Below are 27,025 nucleotides of genomic sequence, written 5' to 3'. Positions count from 1 at the left end.
TTACAATTAGTTTTTTTTTGTCAAAAAAAATTTACTTTGAAATAAAATTATTTCACGACTGCGACTGGTAGTGATCAAAGGCGGAAAGTGTGAACGAACGAGTGGATAGCTGCGGAAGTGAACTGATTGGTAAACATTTTTAAATTGCATATATTTCAAAAATCTGTCTTGATAATTTGTACAAATTTAGATTTCATTAAATTGATTCAAGAAAAACCTCCTTTTAATTTAATTTCTACACTTCAAGCTAAAAGCTTTTTAAGAGGTACTTCTTTTCATTCTATCAAACTTTTTTACATTTCGGAAATTGAACCAATTTCAATAATTTAGAGTAGGAAATATAGATATTCATTGTTTTGGTTTATCTATTTAAAAGCAATACCTTGAGCATCAAATTGTTTGAGTATTTCTAACCTTGTTGACTGCCTCAAATACAGCTGCTTATATATACGTTGCATGAAAAATTATTTTAATTTTCTTTTAATCTCTGGGTATGTAGTATATGAAAGTGTATCATAATTTTCTTTGCGGTTATCGTTTTCATTATTAAGTTGTATTAATTAATTCCATGATTAGTATGAAAATTTGATATATTTCCATAGCTTTAATTATTGTAAAGCTATTATTTTTTGTTTGATTTTCCCTTGAAAATTATTAAGTTTTAGTTATGAAAGTTGCCATTAAATAAATAGTGCCAACAATTAAGCTTAATAATGATTGGGCCCTGGAAAAGTACTAAAAAAATATCTTAAAATTGTGCAAAGCATATGTACTGCCACTGAAATTTTTAATTAGTTTTTTTGTATATACCGATATTATCTTTATGTCCACATCTACAGTTTATTATTAAGTAAATTGTTTTGAATATTTATCTATTTTTAACCCATCTTTTTCATTTTATATAATTTTTATTGCAAATATATTATAAGATTTAAATTTTAATCTTATTTACACAATACTATATTTTATTGAAATTTTGTGATTGTTCATAGATTTTTAATGTCTGTTTAGTGATTTTTAGCATTGGACATAATGATTGAAGCCGGAAATAATGATTTATTAGTAAATCTAAGTTGGAAAAACAGATGCATAAAATTATTAGAGCAAGATGAAGAGAAAAGTTGTCATGGTAATAATAATCATTTTTTATTATATGTTATAATATAATTCTTTGATGTATGATATTTTAACATTAGGGAAGTTCTAATAATGATTCTTTTCTAATAAAAATCCATAATAAACAAACTCATGTTCAATTAATACAAGTTTTAAGTTTGATTAATATAAATAGTAAAGGGTTCCAAATATATAGTAAAGGATTTTTTTAAGCAATAGGAATTTCAAGAACATGCATTTCAAAGTTTCATTATTATTGATTTTGTGAAGGTACTTTAATAAATGGCACCACTTTATGATTAACTATCAATTACTGCTAAATATAATTTTTGACAGTTTTTTTTTATTTTTTTTTATGCCTGTGGTGAAAGGTTCCTTACTAATAGTAGATTTAATACAATAACATTACCTATCTGAATATTATAATAGGAATTTTAATATAATAATAAGTTTTTACTTGCTATTAAAATTGTTTTATTTCATGGCATGGAAAATTGTTCATATAAAAGTTCAGAAAAATATTAATATAGGTTTTTAAAAAAAAAACTGGTTCTTCTAATTGATTAAATTAAGATGATCAGCAGAATTAAAAAGATAATTTTTGCTGAAAACATTCCAACAATTAAAGTTAAAAAAAAAAGGCTATTCCAATGAGAAGTTATTTTGTTTAAAGAAATGAAAATTATTTCTGAATAATGAAACAATAAAAGTTAAAACAGGGAAATAAAATAAAAATTAGGACGAATAAAACTGTTCATAGACAATTTCACAAAATTTGACCAATATGGAAAAAATAGCATATATATATATTTCAAAAAATATTTTGCTTTTGATGTGAAGGATTTTTTAAAAATTACTTCAGGCTGTTATAGTTTTATTCTATTACTTTTATGATTAATATGGATTTCCCTGAAAATTGAACATTTGATTCCCCATACCAATGATCAAAGAGAAAAATTTGCTGACTGCTACAGCATAAAAATAATTATTTTTTTGCAAATTCCCAGAAAATACTAAATTTTTGTGATAAAATATAGGTTACCAAACTGAATATTTACAACTATTTATTCTATAATTGAAAGTATTAAAATTGTTCTTTATCCTTTTAAGCTAAAGATCTCAAAGGGAAAACTAACCATCTTCTTAAAGAGAAGAAAGAGCTAGAGGATAATTTAAAGCTTATTGAAGAAGAAATTAAAAAGGCGTTGAAGCAACTGAAAGATATAGGAAATGATGTTGATGCTGAGAAGCCACTAAGCAGGTTTGAATATCATTTAGTTGTATTTAAACATTAAAATCTACTTATATATTTAATTCAGCTATTCTATAACATCAAATACATACTACTACTTCTAAAAATATGTGGATAATTAAACATTTTGAATCTTTTCATTCAGCTCAAATGTTCCAAAATAAGTTTTCAGCGAGAATACAGAATTTTATATTCTTGAATTGAGGTACATTGTTGATAGCATTCTTGTAATTTTATTTTTTGAAAATTACTTATGCCAGCAATATGTTAGAATTATGTGTTCAAATGAAACATAACGAACTTGATTTAAAATTTATATTTTCTCTCAAAATAACGCAAATTATGCATTATGCATTCTTGATTTTTGAATATTCAGGCAAGTTAAAAATTAAGTTAAAGAGATATTTAAGGATTTAAATTTTTTAAAAGTATTTATTGCAACTTATGGAGTTAAATATAAAAAAATGCATACTTTTTGAAAAGAAAATATTGGATGTGCGAGAGAGCTGCTTTTCAGGAACTCGGTTTTGCTTTTGGTAGATTTGCTCACATTCATCCTTCACAGAATGTGGTGAATTGAGGTTTAGTTACAATAACAGTATTTTTAGTGGAACATTAAGAAATGCATATGGTAAATTTTATCAGAATTGCTCTAAAAGAGTTGCCATGCCACCAGAAAAACACAGGAAGTTTAAAAATTGTTTAAAAAAGCTGGAGAATTTGAAAATTTTCATTAAAATCCGGTAATTACAGGGAGTTTTAAGTTTCTTAGATATTTTTTCCCATTTATAAAATGTCTATCTCTAAAGATTGCAAGAATAAAAGATTTTTGTCATATCTTCCAAAAATGAAACAATACCAATTTGATTGTGTACTATGGAAACTCGCACCTTTTCTACTCTCTTCCCTTTTTTTATTGTAGAAATCAGTACCATTCTGATTTGCTCGAGTTGTTCTTTTCCCTTGAGATTTCCAAATTGCAGCTAATGACCATGCCCCAAACTTCTGTAACTGCATGAAAGAATAGAATACATTCCTCTTGCAAGAATATTTCAATCTGTGGAAGCAACGTGGTGGTATTTAGTTTACCATACTTGAGTTTATTGAATCATTTGTGTATTATTTGAGAAACTGCAAGCTTATTCAAAGTAGATTAGAGGTTTTTAAAACAATGAGCGGCTCAAAATCCATATTTAATACAAAATGATATCCTGATTTTGCTTTAGGGGGCTCTAGAAGTTCCATAAAATCCATTTGTTGTGTACTACTCGCTTCGTAAGTAGATAATAAGCTTAAGTAATATGAGAAAACAGGCACTTACTTGCTATTAGAAAAAAGGAAAACTTACAAGACTACCTGCCAGTTCAAAAGAGCCATCATCGATGTTAGATAAAAGAAATACATGAAAAGGAATAAAATAATAAAGAAATATATGAAAAGATGATATGTCAAATCTGAAAACGTCAGATTGAATGTCGGACCAATTCCGAACTTATTAGTTCAAGAACAATAATTTAAAGCTGAATTTTTATGGGCATTAAAACTTTTTAATCTTATTTATTAATAGTAAGCTCCATGATATTGATGGCTGAAAAATCTGCAGAAATTGATCTTCAAAAATACATAAATTAATGAAAAAGAATAAATTTTGAAAAATTATCTTGTTTTGTAATGTTTTTAGTGGAGTAATCTTTAAATGATGTATCGTGATTACAAAAATGTTTTGTGATTGTTTTTTTGTTTTTTCAAATGTTTTGTGTAACTTACAGTTTTAAAGGGCATGAAAGGTACTATATCCCCCCCCCCACTAAATATATGAATTTGTCTTGCTAAATTCTAGATAATAAATGAAGTGATTTTTTTTTTTTGTATGTAAATACTAACCTTCTTTTAATATGCTATTATTTCAAATAATGCTAAATTGTTGCTTCCTTTCCTTGCTTTTTCCACTCCTTAAAATCACATTGCATTATAACTACCATGATTGCTATTCATGTATTTCCTTGTATCTAGAATATAAGCACAGGGATTCCCCCCCCCCCCAGATTTGAGTGGCAATCCTATCTTATTGCAGCACTCCCATGATTCTTTAAAATTCCTTGATTTATTGTTATTGTTAATTTGTAGCACAGAAAATATTTGATTTTTTTTTTCATTAAGTGTTTGAGGGGGGGGGTGAAATATGCATCCATTATTTATTTGAAAAGAAGGGAAAAAACAATTTGTGACTTGGCTTAGTATTAAGATTTCCACCAATGAAAAAAAGATGCTCATATGGAAATGCTACCAGTCACCAATCTTCCCCCCCTCTGTAGTTTAAAAGAAGAAACAACCACAATTTCCAAGGAAACTTCAATAGATCCGGCCATTTGTGAAGATATTATTCTATTCATTGTGTTTTAACAGTGCTTAATTGCAGAACCGGAATTATATTTGAAGAGTTGGAAAAAAAATATCATTCATTCAGAAACTGAAAAAGATTTCAAATATGTCCTGAAAAATATTCTCAAGCAACTTTTCTATGGCCAACAAAAGGCTTTTACTTAATTTCTTTTAACATTGCCCTATAAATTATGGATGCTTTATTTAAATGCATGACTGTACTTTATATGTAAAGTTTGTTTGACAAAACATTCAAAAAATTCAACAAATTCTGTGAATTTCAGAAAGATTTTTTTTATCTACATGTATGGTACATAAGGAAGTTGTAGCTTCTTGCATATTGAATGAAGATATATAAAAGAAGTTTCCATCATTGCTTATAAATGTTGCAACCAGCATTTATTTAAACATACCAAAATAGTGATCATAAGGTTAAATCAATAGCAACAAGGCTTTAATTAATTGAAGATTAAGTGTTGGAGATTGTGATCTGTTGAGATCGGATGCTTTGTCAAAAAAAAAAAAAAATCCCATCTCTGGTATATAGCAAAATAGTTTCCATATGAAATTTGATCTGCTTTTATCCAATTGTGTGTAATGAATCTTTGAATAAATATTTTATAGATTCATCTTAGCTTGGTTTATGGATTGAGAACAAAGAATCTGCCAAAGTTCTGATCTTATGTGCCAGACTGTGGCTTTTGTTAGCATTGACCTAAAGTATTCAGTGATTTTTAATGATTTTTTAACTATTGATGTACGGGAGGGGGGGCTGTTTGAAAACTTTTCAATAGCTTGGAATTGCATACTAATATCTTTAAGTCAATATGTGATTCAATGGGAAAAGAATGCTAAGATAACATACCGATTATTTTTTTAGGTGGATCTAAAACATGAATGTAATTTTTTTATTTGTGAAATTTTCAATAAGTGCTCCATTAATTGTATATTTATTAGGAGTATGTGTTATTTAGATTTGAGAAAATGGTTAAGTAAAACTTTTTTTTTCTGTTCATGTGAATTGCAAATAATTACAAGGGGGGGGGGTGATTCGGTTTTAGTAGAATTTAGCAATTTTGGAATGATATGGCTTGAAATTATGTAGATGATATGGGTTTTAAAATGCACAGAAGTCAAATTGAAACGTTTTTATATAAATATTAAGAAGATCAAAAGTAGATTAGATAATTTAGATTCTATTTGTATTATCTCAGGACCAAGCTGTAGATGAAGGAGAGTTATTCTTAGATGAAACTATTGAAGTAGAAAACCTTGAATCTTTCTAGTATAGTGATTCATTTCCTGAGCTATTTGTATCAAAGCATTAATTAGATTTTTAGTTAATCCTTTTTTTAATTTTTAAACCTTTTAATGAAGAAAGTATATTTTTTATCCTTTCTTCATTAAATAGTTTAAAAATTGAATCACAAAGCATTAAATATATTGATGTAAGTGATTCAGTAAATAAACCATCATACTTGAAAAAATTAACGAAGAAACATATTTTAAAACCTTTGATTTTAGAGGAATTGAAAAAAATACAGTGAAGTAAAGAATTTCCTAATCGCAAATGAACTTAGATTATATGCAGAAAATTGCATGCTCTAAATATATGGAAAACATGGATAAGCAAAGATTACAATCTTAAAATAAGGAAATGAATAATTAAGGGAAATGTATGGTAGATAAACCAAGTGATTTAAAATAAAAATGGATAAAACTTTAAAAAAAAACATTTGAATATTTATTTATTGATATTCTAGAATTAATTCTGTAAAGAAACTATAAAAATGTCAGAATAGAATAGAGATTTTCTATGTATAATAGAATTAAATTGTTTCATAAGTTGAAGATTTAACATAGGAACTTAAAGTGTTTATTTAAAATATTTTGATAGCACAGTGTCTCCAGTTTCTTTGTTTAGTTGTAAATAAAGATTTACTAATTTGTATCTGTCTCTTGCACAGTGTCTCCAGTTTCTTTGTTTAGTTGTAAATAAAGATTTACTAATTTGTATCTGTCTCTTGCATTGACCAAAAGTCAAATTACAGTTTCTCGTGAGATTAATATTCTTTTAATGAATTTTGTTTCAGCTAAAGTAGGAATGTGTTAGTGAAGTGAACACTTAGTCAATAGTTTGTATGAAATTAACATCTAATATTAGTTGTACAATGGTTAATGGTAACATATGATCATGAAAAATTATTCTAAATGAGTATGACTTGTTAACTGCAAGATAATCTTTGCAAGTGCCCTTTGTTTTTCATTTAAGCATTTAGAAATTGTAAGCCTGAAAGAAACCACAAATTTGAATGTTAATTGCAAAAATGTTTTATTCAAATTCACCGTTTTGTATTTTTAATTCACGAAATATTTAAATTTAAGGTCCTTGATATAAAATATTTCTGTTCAACAAAGGTCATTATGTTTACATATCCCTACAAATTCTAGGGATTCTTATTTAACTATAGAACTAATTAGAGAGGATTTCGTTCTATAATATTTTAATCCAAAATGAAATTTTTTTTTAAAGATATACAATGTGAAACTTTTTCATATAACTTATATTTAATAAAAAAAAAATTGCTGATATAACATTTGGTCATTAAAATAATAATACAAAATTAAATAATAACTTGATGTGCTGGATATTTTAAATTTCAAGCCATTGTTTCAATCCACTCCTCCTAAAAAGAAAACAGTATTTCGAAAGCTTAATATTAATTTGCCTGATTTCATTAAGAAAATCTAATGAGAAATTTTATGAATATTTTTATATTTCAGATGTAATTTTACAACAAATGTTCATACTTAAAAATGAAACATTCATTAAATTTTTTAATAGATATTATCAAGAATTTTAATAATATTTAATTTAAACTTTTTAAAAAAATGCATATACTTTATTTTAAATTTGATTTTTATCATTTTTCCAAAGATGCCCAAACATTTTTCTGATATATTTATGATCTACTGCTTGACAAACGAATTTTAAACTAACTCCAATTAAAATTTACTTCATTTAAAGAAAAAAGGGGAAATAGAAATATTACAAAATTGATTGAGTGATTATATTAGATTATTAACAATACAAATTATAAATTCTTTTTTGTTTATCAAAATGCATCCTTATTCCGTCTAATATATAAAAACAAAATATACTTAATATAGAATTTTCTGCCATATTTGGACATTGAATTGATGAAAAATTGAACGACTCTATTAAGTAAATTTCATCTTGATTTCTTTTTAAAGTACATAGTAAAGAATTTCTGAGGGCAGTTAAATAAAAGGAAATGTTTTAAATGTCTTACATGCTAGGTTTGTTACACTTATTATTTTTTGATTCTTAATGTTCATACTTTAAATATCGGGGGGGGGGGTCCCTTTCTTTTCTTTTCTTTCTTAAGTGAGAAATCTTGTTGATTTAAGCAATTTGACAGTTACTCATGTTTATGTAAGCGTTTCTGATTTTCAAATTTTATCATTATTGACAGATAAATTGATAAAAATTGTTTTAACAAGCAACTTATGATGGTGCTATTGCAAATTATTTCTACAATTGATATTTTGCAATTGAATAATTACTTATATAAACAAAAACTATTGTTGTTTGTGTTTTCATAATATTAACTCAAATTGGTGCTGTTATACTAGTTTTAAGTTTAATTACCAGTAAATACTTCAGAGTATTTGTGATATTTTTTTGGAAATCACTAATTATTAGTGTGGTTTGTGACAAAGTTTTAGCTGGTCATCATCAGTGAACATGTTTAGAAACTTTTTATTTTCTGTTATTTATTTGTCTTATCGTTTTTACTGTGCTATATTTAAAACATTTCTCTTCCATCTAGCTCTCTATTGAAGTTATACAGTCTAATCACAAAGCTTACATTCGATATTGAGAATCCTGCAAATGAATTAAAAGGCTGTATCCTTCATTTTAAAATGCATATTTATTGATGTAATTAATATTATGCACTTAATAGTTACCAAAATTTATTATTGTTTGTCTTATGGCAATGTGATATTGTTGCTAACTTGGTGAATGACAGCTTTTGCAGTTTAAAAATACATCAAACCTTTACTTTAAAAAAAAGATATAGCTGGCAATTCTTTGAAAACCTTTCAGTTTGATACTGATGAACATTCTCAGCAGTTCATTATTGACAGTTTATGGAATTTGATTGAGACACAATTAAAACCAAGCAGTGGTAAGTTTATAAAAATTTGTTGAATTTGCTTCTTAATTAAAAGGATTTTATATTGTTTGAAAATATTGCATTTTTTTTTCTATAATTTTTAACAGTTATTAGTTTTTGTGTTTCAATAATCTTATGAAAATGTAGATATTAAAATGTTTTCTATAAAAAAAAAAAGTCATGATTGTCTTCAATAATGGTTTATTTATTGGAGCTACAGATCTATAACATCCCTTCAATTATTTTTGAAACCTTTACTTCTTGTAACATTAGAACTTTCCATATTGATTTTTTTAATCCAATGCAAATGAAATCTTGCATTTATCTTATAGGACAGATATAGTGTATTAAAATCTATCGTTGTTCCATGAAATTTCAGTATAGTAGAAAATGCAACAAGTCAATAATTCAGCAGGAAAAATGTCAGCTAAAAGTTGTATTTTGTTTAATTTATACAGCAAAAAAGCATACTGTAGGTGATTGGTTAATGAACAGTTTAGACTGTGAGCAAATCAAACGACGAAAACTATTGTAACGGAAGAAAGTGTGAAGAACTGTGCTCGTCATAGAAAGAAACCAAGAGATAGGTATTACTATTATTGCATATGTAATATGAAATTAGTTTTTATATATTATTTTGAGTCCTTTGAATAAACAATGACAAAAAATTCATGATTATTTTATGTACCATCTGGATAATGAACTTTTCTGTAAATAGGTTATCCTCATTTATTGATTACCAACCTGTATAGAAGGGAAGGTGATGTTCCTAAAATCAGAAAAATGAAATTGGTGAATTTTATCAAACATTTAACTGGCTTAGTTGTATCATAACCAATTCAGTTTAATTTAATTTGGAAGTATTTCAATTATAAGGAGAAATATGACATTTCTTTCAATTACTTTTTTTGTTATTTCGTATTATTTATAATTTTGACTATATAAAATTAATGGTAAAAACAAAAATGTAGATGTTTTTATATTATAAAGATAACAGTATTATATGCTTTCATATGCTTTGTCAGTATGGCCAAATGCTATTCGTGCATTAGTAACTGAAGGAATTTAAAGCTGTAATGAGTAGTCTTTCAATATTCATTGTGAGTGATTATTGTTTATATGGTGAGCATAATGTCAATTCAGAAGTTCATTGATTTCATAAACAGAAGAAAGTATGTTTGTCAAAATTTAGCTAATGCTGCATATTCTTAAATTCAATCAAATGTAACTGAAAGCAACTTAAGTCTGTTTTAATGCCAACAATAAAATCGGCATATTTTAAGTGAGATTTTGATGGACCCATTAACATTGGATTTTATTAAATCGATTTGGATCTCAGCAATGTAATGCAAAATAGAATTTGGAAAGGAACTACTAATTCTGTCAAAGAGCTTGCAGGCTGAAAATGTTGTAATTTTAAATTACTTTTTTTACTGACCTTTAAATGAAAAAATTGATTGCAATAAAATGTATCAATGAATGAATGAGATAAAATGACATATTTTGACAAACGTTTTTATAATTACTGTATGTCAGTGCCTAGAATAACTAAAGTTTATACCATTTTAGATATATTATAAAAATTCATTGCAGTATTAAATTTATAATCTATTACCAACTCTACCTTTCAAATATAATAAATGTTATCTATTACACAATAGACAATTTATCAGGGAATGGTTGAATTATCAATGCTGCCATTCAAGAGCAACCTTGTAAATTTGATTTGGTATTAAATGCTATTGGTAATGTTTCAGATTGAATATCAAACATAATTTTAAAAAAATTATAATTTATCAAATTTTTATCTTGGAGAATGTTTTCTTTGTTTCTTTCAGTAGGCTCAATTTCACATAAATTTTTGAAAACATGAATATCTGTAGATATTTAATAAAAATGTTTCCTCATGATAATTTATTTATATTTTCAGAGAAAATGTGAAATAAGTCCTATGAATTTCTTCTGAATCTACTTTGTGCAAATCTTGCAGTTTTTTTGTATTAAAGAAATGATGTATATATTTTTATTTGTATTTTAAAATATGAATGATGTTCTTAAAAAGGCTTTTGTAAAAATTTGTATATTTGTAGTTTATATGTAATAAAATTACGGTTAAATTCTGTAACTGCTTTAATCTTCATTTTGTTAATTTTTAAAATGAAAAAAATTTTACAAGCGATGCAAGATCACGTTTTCTGTATTACTTATTTTCTCACAAAAAATTTTATATGCCATTTTAATGCTTGGAGTTAGCAATTATTTCGATGCAGTTTTTATTGTCAGCAATTAGATAAATAAGGCAAGATAAATTAAAAATAGTTTAATTGAAATAAGTTGTTTAAAATTTTACGTCACTATAAATTTAAAATTATATTATATTATCATTTTTCTTTAAAAATTTCTTTTTGTAGATAGTATTTAGATTGCTGTGATGTATTGTTCTGTGAAACATCTTTTCATTTCGCTCACTTTTTTTTGTTGTTGTTGTTGTTGTTGAATTTTTGTTGACCACTCTTTAACTAAGTGAGGCTTATGATAAAGTAAATCACAGTAAAAATCAATTATACTCTTCTGTTTAAATAAAACCTGAATCATAATCATCACTAATCTGAAATGTTTCGGTTATTCCATTTTAGTGCAAAATTACCAAGATGAGGTGATTTAATTGGCAATTGAAGATTTGATCTTTGGTTATTAAAAAAGTACCAAAATTACTTAGATTAATCTGTATTGGTATTTTTTATCAAAATATAGTAGAACACTGGAACTCTGATCAGTCAGCATGTAAAGACAAGATATGAATAATTGGGAGGAATCAAAGATAAAGATCAGAGCGTTCTTGACTGCACTCTTTAGGATTTTATTATTTACCATGTTTGTAAATTGTAAAGGAAAAGATAAAAGGAAATGAAAATACTCGGCAATGGCATATTAATCAGTTTAATAACTTCAAAAATTAAGGTTTTATCAGAGTGCATAGCGTCATTAAAAGTCCTTAAAACTGCTTATTTTTTTATGATCCTTATATAAAGGCCATAGAACTGCTTATTTTTCATCCAGGTGTTTATCTTCTTGTGAAAAAAAATCATCCTGGTAGCTGTATTTTCTTTGCGATTTTGGATCTTCCAGTGTTTTAACGGATTTAATGAATCCATAGGTCAATGAAAAATCCATTTAATGAGGGAAAATGTCCTGAAAAGCTTAGGGACATCCTAATAGAACAGGGAATATATATTAATTTTCATTTACTTAAATCTTCTTTCACTTCCCTTTGTTTGCTTGGATAAGAGGAAAATCCTATTTTTAAAAATAATTTTCTGTGTCCATGTTATGTTTTTATAAGTAATTTCAGCTCATTCTTGCTTTTCTGCATGCGATTGTTTGTTTGTTTGTTAAGTATTTACCAATTGTATTTTAACATCATTTAGTGAATAATTTAAGTAATTTTATTTCAATTAATTTGTACAAAAATTTGCAACTTCTTATCAATACGTCGGGAAATGTGCATTTAATACATTATGGGCTTTTAAAAGTGAGTACACTGAATGATTCAAGGCTTCCAAAGATAAAATGAAAGCAAAATGTTCATGATGCTCAAAAGTTACTTGTAGGTCACTTGTTACTCTTGTAAAAAGATACTAAAAATAAATGAATGGCAACAAAATTCCTTTTTTACTTTTTCGTATACGAACTATTCTAAGAGAAAGAATTTTAATCGGCAAAAAAAATTCTAATTCGTGATTCTCTTTACGACTCAAGCCACTGAATAACATGTCTTTGGTTTTACGTCCATTTGTGAACACAATAAACTTGAGTTGGAATTTCTTCATGCTAAATTTTCAGATTTCAACCAAATTTTGAACAGAATCCACTCCCATTGTTTTTTTGTTCATCCGAGTACAATTGAACAGGATAACTTCAAAACGCTACGTGCTACATCAGTAAAATGTGGCACACAATTTTAACATCTAAGTAGGAATCAATATTAAGATTTTGAACCAAATCCGTCAACGAGTTGATCATCTGTCTATAAAACGAAAAAACGAACTTTTGATTTTTAATTTGGAATAGCGCGGAAAAGTTGAATTTTGGTGTAGATAAGATAAATTATAAATATGAGCAATATTAGAGTACGTGTCGCAAAAGCGTTATAGTTTCCTAAAATTGAAATTTTTGTTACATTTTAAAGTTTTATTTACGAAATAATCAACTTTTTATTTTTAATTTGTAATAGCATGGAAAAGATGTCTTTTGGTATAGATAAGATAAATAAAAATTATAAAATAATATTAGAGTACATCTTGTGTTGCCACAAGAATGTTAAATTTTCATAGAACACACTTTTTGCAACTTTTTAAAGATTTTTGCGAGTCTCGATTAGGAAATAAAAAGCTTTAAATAGGCGTTATAATATGAATAGGAAAATAAATACAATTTTACTCTTGCATTGGTATGGCATCCAGGAAGCTGAGTCATCATTGAAGTAGATGTTATTGAGGGGAGACGGAGTTATGTCTGCGTTTGGTAATGAGATGAGAGCTGGTGCCGAGTTCAGTTGAGTTTGAGTCTCTGCTCCGTCTGGTGTGTGACGATTAACGTAATTGATTTGTGAATTTATGCGCTTGTGTACTTTGTAGTTAGTGAAAATTTTAGTGATTTGTAGTTAGTTTTTTGGGAAATTTAGTGATTTGCTTGAAGTTACGAATCTGTTATGAAGTGCTATTGTTATATTAGACATAACCTCAAAATTGCTTCAGAAAAGGCCCTTCTGAAAGTGAAATATGTGACACTTTAGTTCGCAAAATAGAACAAATAGGGTCAAGAGCTTCTTTTCCCGTTATTTCTAGCAAAACAATTTTACAAATAATGAAAGCTTATGCTAAATGCAGAAATTTATTAAAGTCTAAAAGCAGAAATGGCTCAAATAAATTTGATTCCAACCTCAGAAAATTTAAAGAAGCTAAAAGTTTATTTGATATTGCTGCCTGTAAATGTGTAAATTTTAATATTTGCATAAAAGAAAACCAAGTACCAGTTGTGGAACAAGAGTTTCTAAACGATCAACGCTTTAACAGGAAAATGGTTATAGGTAACATTGATGTAGCTACCACAAGCGCTTTACGGAAGAGAGAAGGAAGAAAAAGTAAACAACTATAGAGAATTGTTAAGTGGAATCAAGAACGGGCAAAAAATACTAGTGTGCCAGAAATGATTATTGACAGAGCTGAAGAACAACAGTTTTCTTTAAGAGAGCAAGCACACAGAAGAAGAGACAGAGCAACCAGATCCCTCAAATAGACATGAGAGATTAAAAACTGCCAGACCCTTCGAAGAGAAAAGCACTCAAATGCATATTAAATTGCCATCTGTTGCTTCCATTGCTGATCGTATCGGAATATCAGATAGAGCTGCTGCAGCTATAGCTAGTGCTGTTTTACAGGACTTGGGTGTAATCGCAAAAGAAGACAAAACCTATGTAATAGACAGGATGAAAATTAGAATAGCAAGATCAACAAATCGAAGAGTTCTCATTAAAGACAATCGTTATACTCAGATAACCGAAAATAGAGGATTGTTTTTGGATGGGAGAAAAGACATAACAATTGTTCAAGAAAGGAGAGGTAGTAAGTTGTATAAAAAAGTTATTTCAGAAGTGCAGGTTTCACTAATAGAGGAACCAAACTCAAGATTTTTAGGCCATGTAACACATAAATTTGGCAACGGAAAAGACATAGCAGATAGTATACTGGAATTTCTTAAAGATAGAGAACACAACAAACAGCTTTTGAACTTCATTGCTGTTGGGTGTGATAGAACCGTTATAAACACTGGGTATTATAATGATGTGATTTCTTTGATGAAAAAGGAAATAGAAAGACTTTTACAATGGTTAATCTGTTTGTTCCTTTGTAATGATCTACCATTGAGACATCTTTTTTGTCATTTAGATGGTAAAACGAAAGAACCCAATGAGTTTAAAGGCAAAATATGTCAGCAACTAGAAAACTGTACTAGTCTTCCTGTGGTTACCTTCTTGCCAATTGAAAATAACCTTCCACTTCTGGAAGACAAAAATGATTTAAGTACAGATCAAAAACATTTATTGGATATGTGTATCGCTGTATCAAGTGGAAATTGCTCAGTAGATATATCTTTAAAAAACCCTGGAAAACTTGCTCATTCCAGGTGGTTGACATTAGCCAATCGCTTATTTCGATTGTATGTGGCAACTGAAAATCTTAAGACTCTGGCTGAGTACATTGTGAAAGTGTATGTGCTTGTGGTTTAATATTAAATTAAAACCATCATGTACGTATGGTTCTAAACATCTGTTTAATCTTATCTCATATTCAAGCTATCTCTCTAACGATCTCAAAAACGTTATAGACCCGATTATTCAAAGAAATGGGTGCATTGCTGCTTCAGAAAATATCCTTTTATCCATGCTAAGTGATGAAAGTAAAATTCAAAGAGAACTTGTTTTACTACGTGTTTTAAAAACAAGAACAGAAAGTACAGACATAGTTAGGAAGTTCTGAGTTCCAAAGATAAACTTCGATGCAAAGGATTACATGGACATGATCTCATGGTCTCAAAATGACATAACTGAGCCCCCCCCCCTTGTTAAAACATGTTTCCAGTAACTCTCTCAAAGAATTAATATTGAAGTTGAACCAAATAATATAGTGGACACTGTTATCGACTTTCTCCGGCTTCCTTGTCACACACAAGCTGTGGAAAGAACTGTAAAACTGGTGACCGAATCGGCCCAAAATGTCTGTGGTTCAGTCGCAAAAAAAGGATACATGAGAGCAAAAATTGATTCATGTGTGAATATGCCAAAACTTAATACTAAAAAACAGTTTAATGTGGCAGTGAAGTAGAAGAAAAGATTTTGAACTGCAGCATTTGTAATCATTAAGGATACAAAAATAAGAAACAAAATTTAAAATTCTATATATTTATTTTATTATATTTTGTAATTAAGAATTTTTCGAGTTGTAGTGCTTATATATATATATATATTTAAAACCATCTTTTGTAGCATCATATCCACAAAAAATTCATAACATTCTTTTTATCAAAATTTATAAATTTTCAATTTTTTACAAACTTTTAAGTTCTTTGCGGCACCTCAAGATTTTATAATATTGCAACCAAATTAAAAAAAAAAAAAATTGAACCTAAAAGGCACCTTTTCCTCTCTATTACCAATCTGAAATCGGAAAAATAAATTTAAAAGCCCATTTTAAAATTTGTCAGTTTTTTCAAATTTCAAGCTCTTTGCGGCACCTTAAGATATTGCAATATTGCAACCAAATTTTCATTTAATCTTTATGAACCTAAAAGGCAACTTTTCTTCACTATTACCAAATTAAAATCGAAAAGAAAATTTTTAAGGCCGTTTTAGTTCCACCCTAATGCACATATGCATGTAAATAAACACTGTAACAAAGCACACGCACGCACACAACTTAGATAAATTAAATTTATTATCTTATTTCTAAAATTGTAGCTGTGTCATAAATTTTGGATTTAATTTGCCGTTCAAAAGCTTTCAGAGTATATTCATTTTTTTTTTTTTTTTCTTTCTATACTCTGGAGCTCTAAAAATAAAAATCTGCGTACTCGTGTCATTCACAGCCTCGCTGAAGGTCTTTAATTTTTATGGCAGAGAGTGGAATGATAAGCGAGACATTCTCAACTGATTTCACATGTATTTACGATAAAATACATTGTTTTTATTTATGCGAAACAGAAGTACGGCTTTTTTTTTTTCTCACTTTCCTTTGTAAAAATCAAACTCCTGACTATTTTGTTGTGACACTTACTTTCATCATAGCTATGTTCCCCTAAACAAAGCTTTGTAATTTCCAGGACGCTGATTTTGCTTTAAAAGCACCTGTACTCACTGGTTAGCAAAGCAACAATAGCTGGTGCAAAAACAAAATTTTTAATAAACATTTCAAAAGCCTCTTTTTTATGTCTTACGGTGGCCTAAAGAATAGACGGTAATTTTGTACATTAAGTTTTGCTGTTATTACTGATCCTTAGTTGGTATGACAATGTCAAACCATAAGTCCAAAAACTTCCAGAAAATCTAAAAACAATAGAGGTTTGGAAAACACCTCGTCCAATTTAAAATCGATGCAAATTAAAATATACTCAGGCGAAGCCTGGGCAGACTTACACTTGGTGCAAGTCTTAAAAACTTTTTGTGCTTGCTCAAAGGAGAGAGACCTCAAGTGCCCACTAGCAAAACGAGAGAGACAAGTCTACTGACATCTGTCACCCCTGAAAAAAAAAGCACCACCAGGGCTCTTCCTAGAATACCAATGATGATCCAGAGAGTTTCCACACAAATACATATTCAATTTCTTTTGTTCCGAGAAAATCTCACTAAAGGTGTAACACTTATCTGGATGAGGAACATCAAGAGCAACAGCCCTCGCCAGAGTATCAGCCATCTCGTTGCCAGAAATACCATCGTGGAATGGGACCCATTGGAAATGAACTTCAAAATTACCAGAGAGTGTATTGATAAGAGTTAAGATAGACAACCCAGCTCTGTCACCAGCCTCCTTCCGATTACTAAGGTGTTGAATTGAGATCTACTGTCAGTGAGTAACCATATAGTTGTAAAATCAGGGTCAGTAATACCCTCGACAAAATTAAGGCCATTCTCAATTGCGATAAGCTCAGACCTGAACACAGAACAGTAGTCAGAATTTCTGTATTTGAAGCAATATTTCGAAGTGGGAGTCCTGATGAAGACACCGCTACCAGAGTGGCCCTGTTCACTCCTGCTACCATCAGTATACATTTGCAGGACGTCTGTTGGAATGTAACTGATCGTTTCCAAGGCCATTTGTCTCATAATCTCAGGGTTATCCGCGGCTTCGTTGGTACAGTATGAGGGTATACTCCTTTGAATTCATTGAGAGGGCTGAAACATGGTCTCAGTGAGTGATGTTCAGTCCGACAGGAAGCTGGCAAACTAACTATATTGTACAGAACTGCTTGGGAGAGCGAATATTTCTTTTCAGTCTTTGGCTAATGTTCCAGTTCCTGAGATAGGAAGCAGTTCTATTCTAGTTCCCATAGCTGATGAGTTTATTATAGTATTTCACAAGAGAGGCCCTCTCCTCAGGCGTAGAGGCTGGAATGGACATAAATGGCTACATTGTCGGGGCAAGATTAAGTTTTTAAATTCATAATTATGTGCTATTATAAATAACTTCAGCAATGACCATTAATTGGTCATGCTACATCAGCATTCAATTGATGTTGCGTAGGCTTGAATTTTTATCAGACCTGCCAACCAAAAGAGAAAACTGGCTCTTAAAGTTATTTCCCTGTTTGAAAATATTTATCGTGCAAGCAATTATTTTCATTTATTAAAAAAAACAATTCTCCTATCAAATCTGTGATTTCTGAAATTCACCTTGAGTCAGTTTTGAAAATAATCACCGTAAACAAGATATTCTCCGAAGTAATCAAAAAGAAATAGCAAGTGTAAGGAAATACAAAACATAAAAAAGATGACATTGACTTTACTACCACCTTTCTTCTTTTTTATGTTTTGTATTTTTGAAATAAACCTACTGTCGTGGCTGGTTCGTGAGTGCTTTGAAAAAATAGGCAAATAGAAAACTTAACAAATTTATTTTAGATTCGTTCGAGTTACTCTGCTCAGTAACTCCTTCTCCTCCAAGAGCAAACACTCGAATGACCTCACTCTTTTAATTACACTCGCGCTAGTTGCCTAGCGCCATCTATGAACGTTTATTTTCTAACGCTTCAAAATCCAATCACTACACCTACACTTCTACTTAAAGTTTAAAAAATAAATTGCAGCCCACAGAAGTTTAGATTTCGTTCATTTGCTCTATTAGAGTTCAAGACACCGAACGGGAAGGGGGGGGGGGAATATCCCAACGACTATCGCGAATTGACATTGTGATGAATTTTGAAAGGCTGGTGACTGTTGCGCTTTTAACGTTTACTGCGTCTTCGCTATGCATCTGTACTGTAACAAATATCATCATATTATATCTCTGAAGGTGATTGTAATGTTTACAGGTTGTATATTGGGACATGCATAACGCAGATATATATATATATATATATATATATATATATATATATATATATATATATATATATATATTGAACATTTATAAAAAACCCGTGCACCACAAAGTATCACACGGGGCTTACAGAAGTAAGTATATAACACATAACAAAAAGAAAAAGAAGAAAATTTAACAGTTATGAACGATTACAGATGTCAACAATAAATTTACAGAAATTTTGAAAAGCACTTCTAGTGGAAATAAGTTGGTGAAACTCTGTAGGCCAATTTATATTCATATGCTTGAGAGCCAGTCTTAGGATCTGTCTTTCTTTGACAAACTTGGAACATAGAAGGAGCACATGTTCAATATTTTCCTCCCCACCAATATTACAATCGCAGGAAGATGACGGAAACAAATTAAATTTGTACAAATAACTTTTAAAGTTACCATGACCAGTTAGAAACTGGGTTATTTTGTAATTAGTATAAAAATGATGGCATGACAGTCTCTTATTAATGGATGGAAAAAATTTCTTTGTTAAACTCCCTTTATTTGAAAGGAGATATTCTTGATTCCAAGACTCCACCATTTTTTCTCTCGTAATCTTCTTGTAAAAGGATTTAGGAATATTAACGTCAATGTCGATTTTGCGCTTAGTGGCAGCTTTTGCAAGCCAATCGGCCCTCTCATTTCCATAAATGCCCGTGTGTCCACGAACAAATGCAAAAATTATTGAGATATTTTTATCTTTCAGGCTTTTAATTTGCTTTTGGATTTCAACGATTATGTTGTTAGACGAAGAAATACACTTCAGAGAATCCAAGGATGATAGAGAATCGGTACAAATAAGATAATCTGAAATTACACTATTTTGTTCAGCGATCCATTTGATGGCGAAGTTTAAGCATAAGAGTTCAGCTACAAAAACTGTGCATTCATCACGAATTCTGAATTGAAAGTGCTCGGATTCAATACCACCCCTGAAAGCAACAAATGCGAAACCAACTGTACCATCAATTTTACTGCCATCAGTATAGCAAATAACAGGAAAAACATCCTTGGTTTTATCACTAAATTGAATAATATTGATATCGGTTCTCTCTGAGGGATGAGGGAGAAAAAGATGGAGACAGAATATAGTCATAATTAGAGATGTAAGAAGCAGAGAGATTTTCCTTATAGGCAATATTATGAAGAATAACAATATCAATTGGAGGGAAGCCAGAAATTGCATAAACAGACTCGCAACTACTCAGATATATTCAAAATGCTTTAGAGTAGATAGTTAATTTTTGATGTGTAGGCGCTCTTTTAGAAAGTGTTTTCAAAATTTTAATTAAGAATTAATCGAAATGTTATCAATACCCCCCCCCATAACTTCAGAGTGCATTGTTGCACACTATTTTTTAAAGCTTTTCTGTTATATAATTTTATTTCCGTTCACTTTTTTTATGATCTTAAATTTTTAAATGATTTTTTACATCAATACTTTTTATTGCTGCGATTATAAACAGTGTATTTTGATTATATTAAATATTTTTTATTTGTGCTGTAATTAATATATATATATATATATATATATATATATATATATATATATATATATATACACACACATTAATTACAGCAGCTTTACAGCTAGTTACCCTATTACCACAGAGTTAAGTTGTATAAACAAGTATTAAACTGCTGCCATATATTTAAGGGCAAATTTTAAAATATATATATAATAAGGTTAGACTAATCAAGCCTAAATCATGCATACATCCTGTATTGGATGAATGACAGGAATCTCCATTTTTTTTTTCAAGTGGACGATTCACTCCATAGAAACAAAGCTGCATCAAGCTTTTGATATGAAAGATTAGATGTTTTTAATTCTTAATTGCATCTTGTAGCAGTTGCATTACTCTGTCTTCTCTTTTGGATAATAAATAAAGATACCTGATTAAGTACGCATCCCATAGTGCACTGCGATTGTTATGAAAAATGAGACGAGATGCTGTTCTGTTAGGTGCGCGAGTTAATGTCTTGTCTTTCGTGCTTTGTGTGAAATGTGATCATTAAAGAAATGTTCCCGAAAACATGCGTCCTCTTGCTTCCATTGCACGGATCAATGATCTTCATTCGCCACAATCTTTATTATTCTATTAGTTCAGTTATAATGATGTCCCGCTTTAAAACAAAAGAGGACTATTTTGGGACTGATTCGTCAATCAGCCCTCATTTTCTGACCACGTGTCAGATAGCGAAGGTGGCACCTGAGACAGCACTTTCCCCTTTTGTGTTTAGTGTCGGAAAATGTTTGATCATCCTCGACATCAGATGTTTCAGACCCGATGCGCAACTTATCTTTGGTGGAATCCCGTTTGGAACCTGCAATCTTATAATCCTTAGCCCAAATATTAACAAATCGGCCTTCTCTGTATCGAAGGTAAATAAGAAAACAATCTATATTTTTAGCAGCATTCATTCAGACAGGCTTATTACTGAGGTTATGCGGCGTTCTTCTTTTGAGTGAAACCAACATCTTTCAAAATTTTATATGCACGTCAAATGTGTATGAAATGCAGTCGTTCACAAAATCTAAATATCAATTTATTATTAATATGAAATATTAATACAAGTGGCTAAAACTTTATTGATTAAGAATTTCAGGCAGCATTGATGATGCGTCCGAATCGCTACCATTTTAGTGAGGCGCATGCTCGTAAGCTTGATGAAAGAGAGCTTCGGCAGTGAGTTTACAGTTTTTATCAATTCTTCACGGCAATTTCCTTTATTTTTGACGAAATTGTGAGTTTGGTGATGCTGATGGTAAGACAGATTTATTTCCGGACAATAAAAACGACAGTCATTATTTTCAGAGACCAAAAAAAAAGAAAGAAAACCACTTTCGTACGACTCATTGAAGAATTATGTTTAATTTTAAAACTGAAACAGGGTCAGAATATTTTATTTTAAAGACGTGTGTAAATTTTATTTATCGCATTCTATTTGATGTCGATCAGCTTCAACTCAATTTCACATTCAACTCAAGTTTGCTCCCTACTCTTCTGCAGTTTCTAGTTGTCTTTGCTCTGTGTTCCTTTCTGTATTGTTTGAAGCCCGATTTGTCTCTCTTGAGCAACTGCCTCTGATACGTCTTCCTACCAGCATCTCTCTGGATCCTTCGGTTGTGTTCTTTCGTTTCAGATGTTTGCTTTCCATTCTGTTTAGAACAGAAAATTTACCAAAGAAAGGCATGATTTAAAGGCATTTCATTTTTCTTTGTGTTTGGCGTAGGGAAAGAGCATAGGAGATAAGTAATAAGATGATAGTTTGGCAATAGTTTTTTTAATATTTTTAATCGATTTTATTAAAAATATGAAAAAAAACACATTTTTTATAAGGAATAAAAAGCTGCCGAAAATGTATTGCAACATAAAACATTAATAGAAAGCCTGTGGGAGTGTACTTCCCGGAATTTTTACAAATATTCTTTAATAAATATGCTTGTGTATTGTTAACCGCAGGCGACTGATAGTTACGAAAGAGAGGCGATTCATTGCTGGCATAAAGAAGTATCAGAAAACCAATAGAATAAAACTAAAATTTGACGCAGGAAACAATTGTAGACACAAAATCACATATCAAATTTCATACATTTAAATTGTTACTTTTATAATGAAAGCGTTTACATGTTTTTTAAAGAACAATCCGACAGACAGTCATATCCTTGGCGAATATAGTTCCAAATTTCTTATATATCTACATTTTAGATGCTAAATTTGTGTTCCAAGTTTCATCCACCTAGCTTCCTTCATTTTATTTACCATTTTAGCTTATATTCGGACAGACAAACTTCCTCTGAATGAATTTCGTCCAAAATTTGATAGAAATCTATAAATTTGATCTTAAATCCAAATACCAAATTTCATCATCTAGCTCAAAATACTTCAGGAATTTATGTACAAGAATAAGTGGTAAGAAATACGTCAGTTCATATCACAGCACAAGAACGAAAGAGACAGAAATCTTTCCCTGGGTGATTTTATAATGGAATTTTGATAAGGATTTTTTTTTTTTTTTTTTTTTTTTTTTTTTTTTTTTTTTTGACATTTGTAGTCTTAGGAAAGGGAAATTTAGGTATCTTTTAAAAGAATTTGCTAAGCACTGAGTATTTTTATCCCTTCACTCGAAGGGTGAGAACTTGCTGATTAAAGCAGTTTTACAGAACTCGTTAGGATTAACAAATGAAAAAAGGTGGAATCGGATCGGGAAATAATATATATATATATATATATAATGTTTCACCCCATTTAGACGAAAGGGCCATTAGTAAATCTTTCTTTGATGCATTTTTTATAAGGAAGCGATCTTTTATTTACTATGCACTTAACAAGATTCGATGATCAATAGTATCAATTCAAGTCTCTAAAAGAGTCTCTGACGTGTTGAAGAACAAATAGAATCGAATATTCTGTTCTTGTTCTTTCCAGTTCCATCCGGTTTCATTACAAAAAGGGTTTCTCCATTAATGAAGAAAAACCATGTTGCAATACTTCCGTTAAAAATTTTTTTTTATTCCTTTCTGCTTCCGAAATGAGATGGGAAGAATGATTTGACCCGTTTTAAATCGTGCTTCCTGATGGTTCTCCAAAGCGAAAGTACACAAAACATTACTAACGATTTCCAATCTTTATGATGGGATTCCCCCCCCCTACTCTTTCTGGTATACGAAGCATAGAGAAGTCATTGCAATAGTTTCGAACTCGAGATTTTGTAGTTTCTATTCCACGATCCAGACCTCCTTCAATTAAAGGAAAAAAAAAAAAAAATATTTTCATCATCACGCCTGTGTCTGTGAGCACGATAAACTCAAAAACGCTTTGAGTGAGACTGATGAAATTGAGATTATGGACTTTGGACCAAACGAACAGATTTCTACAAAATTTTGAGTGAATTCCATTCCGACCATCTGTCTGTCTAGCTGTTCGAATATAAGTGAACTCGATAAATTTGAAACATAAAGAGCTAGATAGATAAAATTGGGTACCCCAGTTTAGCATCTGACATATAGATTCTTATTTAATTTTGAATCGGATCTATTTAAAAGGTGTCGGTTTGTACTTTCGTACACATGCAAATGTAGTAACCCGTAAACATGACTTAAGTCAACGAAATTCATTCTGTGACAACCATTCCGATTCCACGTCGAGTTTTGGTTTCAATCGGTTGGGGAGAAGAGCACGTGCCAAATGCACATTCGCGTGATGAGTTCAGTGAAATACAGATGCATGATGGATGCCAGACTTATTCCGAAAATCACATGCTTCATAATTATTTTTTCCAAGCAAGGCATTCGACCCACAATTTACTGATCGGGTAAGGGGAACGATCGTAAATCGGAAGAACGAGAAAAAATTTCGTAGAGAACACTTCCACTGATTTACAAGGGTTTTTATTAATTATTTTATTTTTCATATTTTTATTTTATTTATTTATTACTTGTTTCTGAATGCCGTGTTTCCCACTATGCCGTTCGAATGTTGGTTACGGAAACGACTTTTATTAATCTGTCCTTTAAAACGAGTGTAATGACACGGTTAAGAGAATCTGATATTTTCTCCATTATACATCTAAAATGGAGAGATCTTAATGAAGAGCTTTAATGATCTTGCTGAGTGTTCGTTTAATACATCAGAATATGTAGGTTGGTTTTTGTTCGTAAAATTCGAAGAGATTTTTAATAAAGCCTCATTTTGATACAGTCTTATTGAAATTTTCTGGGGGTGATGAATGAATCTGGTGGCGAGTCATTGTAACGTACCGATTTTTGTACAATTCATTTTACTGGTTTCGAAAATGACGAAGATGTGCAAATAATTCAATATTGAAACGTTATTCAGAAAAAGAAATACTTTTTTACATGTTTTTAATATTGTAATGCTGATTCTGATATGAAAAAATGCACAACGATGAAAATGCTATGAAATGAATACTATAAAAGAAAGATAATAAAGAGTCTTTTTTTAATCCTTTTTAAATTTAAGATTGGAATAGAAAATCATTGAGAAAAAAAGATGCTAGATGAAAAAGATAAAGAGCCAAGTTTTTAGTGAGCGCAGACATATCAATAGATAACACGAATCCTTATTTTGCAAAAACGAGAGGATAAGATTACAACATCCGTTTAGAAACTCGTCACAACATGCATTCCATTTGGCGTCTGTACCAGCTGTAAATTGTAAGGATCAGAGATGTGCAATTAGGTATTTCTTCAACAAAATAAAAACGAGCGGGTGTGGTCTCCTCAAAACTTTATCGCATACGTTCTAATAAATGTGTTGTCTCAAAGAATTCCTTGGATGGCGTTAGTGTTAAAGAAATGTGAATCTTTGGTGTGAAGTAAGCATCTTTAGAGGCGAATTGTTTGGCGACTCATCCTTCCTGACAGTGTGCAAGTATTTGGTACCTTCACGTGCTTTGAAATTTCGGACGCAGTCACACCAGACTAATTACCCCTATAAAATCAGAAACTTTACAAAAAGCAATCACAATCTTTTTTTTTTTTCTTCTTCTTCTTCTTCTTTTTCTTTTTAGGAGACATCCTTCATTGCTTTTTTCATATCAGAAATATTTATCGCTAGAGTACCACAAAATGTGTTCCAAATAATTCTAGAATGTTTGTTCGCATTACTATGAAATCAAATGGATCAGTGCACTCCCACCCTCACAGATCAAACTTCCTTTTAGTCGTTACTTCAGTGGAAACTTCAATAAGTTGCCTCCACTCTGACACCGTTTTGATTCTTCCTAAGCAGTCATCTACAAAGAAACATTGTATCAGTTATCGGATAATAATACTGTTTGTGTACTTTTCATTTTCTTGTTGAGTCGTTTTTAGTTTTCCTTCCAAATGGCATCGGATATTTGACCCAAGCAAAAATGGTCTACAAGAAACTCCAAAGACAATTCGATAGTGGTCTGCAGTAACGATAATGTTTGCGCCATTCATCTTCACTGTGTCTCAGAAAATGTTAGAAATTTCTATCATTTTTATTATATAGAGACTTATATGTAGGGATTGCAATACCGGACCAAAATTTCAATACCGGTATTCGGTATTTTTTAAATCTTAATACCGGGATACCGGTTTTAATACCGGTATTAGAAATTTTAGAAAAAGAAAGAAAACACAGGTGTTTCTTTGTTTTATTTGCCAGTTTTGTTATAGAGTGCAAATGTCACAAAAAATAATTTATAACTTATAAATTATAACAGTATATAATCACAAAAAAGTAAAGAAACATCTTATTTATTTAAATCACAAAAAAAGTGTAAATATCACTATTCAGTCTGTGGTACCATTACAAATTTTTGAAATGTGATCTTAAAAAACATAATGCATCGATTGTACTGTCATTAAGCTTGAAAAGTAATTTTGTGTATAAATTACCAGCTGTCGAAAACGCTCTTTCGGCATCTACGCTAGTTTGTGGTACTGTTAGCAATGCGCGATATATTTCCAAGTATTTATCTCTAAATCCCTTATCTTCAAATAAAATAAAACGACTCCCCGTCGGATGATTTTGGATATAGCTGATTTCTGTATTGTATTTTGGTTCGTTTAAATTTTTTTATTTATCGCTAATTCTAATTTTTGTTCAAGAGACAATTTCTTTTCACTATCGACAGTAGTGACATCATAATCTTCGATAAGTGAACCGAATTCTTCTGAATGTGGATAGGTTTGTGGGTAAAACATTTTAAGAAAATTTACTCTAAACTTAATCAGATTTGAATTGGTTCTTTTCTTTTCTTCTTTTTCATTTTTAAAATCATTATAATTATGTAAATACCATAAGACATTTTCTATTTCGGTATGCCTATCTTCTGTGCGATTTTTCAATGTAATATATAATTCTTCAGACAGTGATGTGTGCTGTTCTTTCAATGACTGCAACATGAAATTTATTGTTGCATTAGCTGTTAATAAATTAGAATCTCTC

At 30.0% G+C, this 27,025-nt stretch overlaps 2 protein-coding genes across 6 annotated transcripts in view; one reads left to right on the top strand and one right to left on the bottom strand.

The window, feature by feature from the left end:
* The window catches only part of LOC129962602 (protein aurora borealis-like), a 102,083-nt gene that overhangs the window by 19,271 nt on the left and 55,787 nt on the right, over window positions 1-27,025 (bottom strand). Inside the window, exon 1 of one of the 2 annotated variants that reach the window (XM_056076421.1) lies at window positions 13,393-13,439. The exons of the other annotated variant lie outside the window; for it this stretch is intronic. The gene's annotated coding sequence lies outside the window, so the exon portion shown is untranslated. Of the gene's footprint in view, window positions 1-13,392; window positions 13,440-27,025 lie in introns of those variants that run through there. 2 annotated transcript variants of the gene reach the window in all.
* Window positions 61-11,058, top strand: LOC129962604 (kinetochore protein Spc24-like). 4 transcript variants are annotated; one of them, XR_008783929.1, is made up of 7 exons: window positions 61-129; window positions 1,012-1,129; window positions 2,227-2,377; window positions 8,605-8,681; window positions 8,851-8,964; window positions 9,411-9,539; window positions 10,883-11,057. XR_008783929.1 is itself a non-coding variant. In XM_056076424.1 (6 exons), exons 2-6 carry the CDS (start codon window positions 1,033-1,035, stop codon window positions 10,891-10,893), a joined length of 450 nt encoding a protein of 149 aa, XP_055932399.1. In that variant the 5' UTR covers window positions 61-129; window positions 1,012-1,032; the 3' UTR covers window positions 10,894-11,057. The 4 variants fall into 4 exon arrangements, 1 of the variants encoding a protein (XP_055932399.1); XR_008783930.1 differs by having other exon boundaries at window positions 127-265; XR_008783931.1 differs by lacking the exon at window positions 61-129 and adding an exon at window positions 136-265 and having other exon boundaries at window positions 1,022-1,129; window positions 10,883-11,058.

Source organism: Argiope bruennichi, chromosome 3 (genome assembly GCF_947563725.1).
Source record: "Argiope bruennichi chromosome 3, qqArgBrue1.1, whole genome shotgun sequence".
NCBI classification, from domain to species: domain Eukaryota; kingdom Metazoa; phylum Arthropoda; class Arachnida; order Araneae; family Araneidae; genus Argiope; species Argiope bruennichi.
The sequence above is the reverse complement of the archived record's forward strand: the minus strand, read 5'-3'. Positions and strand labels throughout refer to the sequence as shown.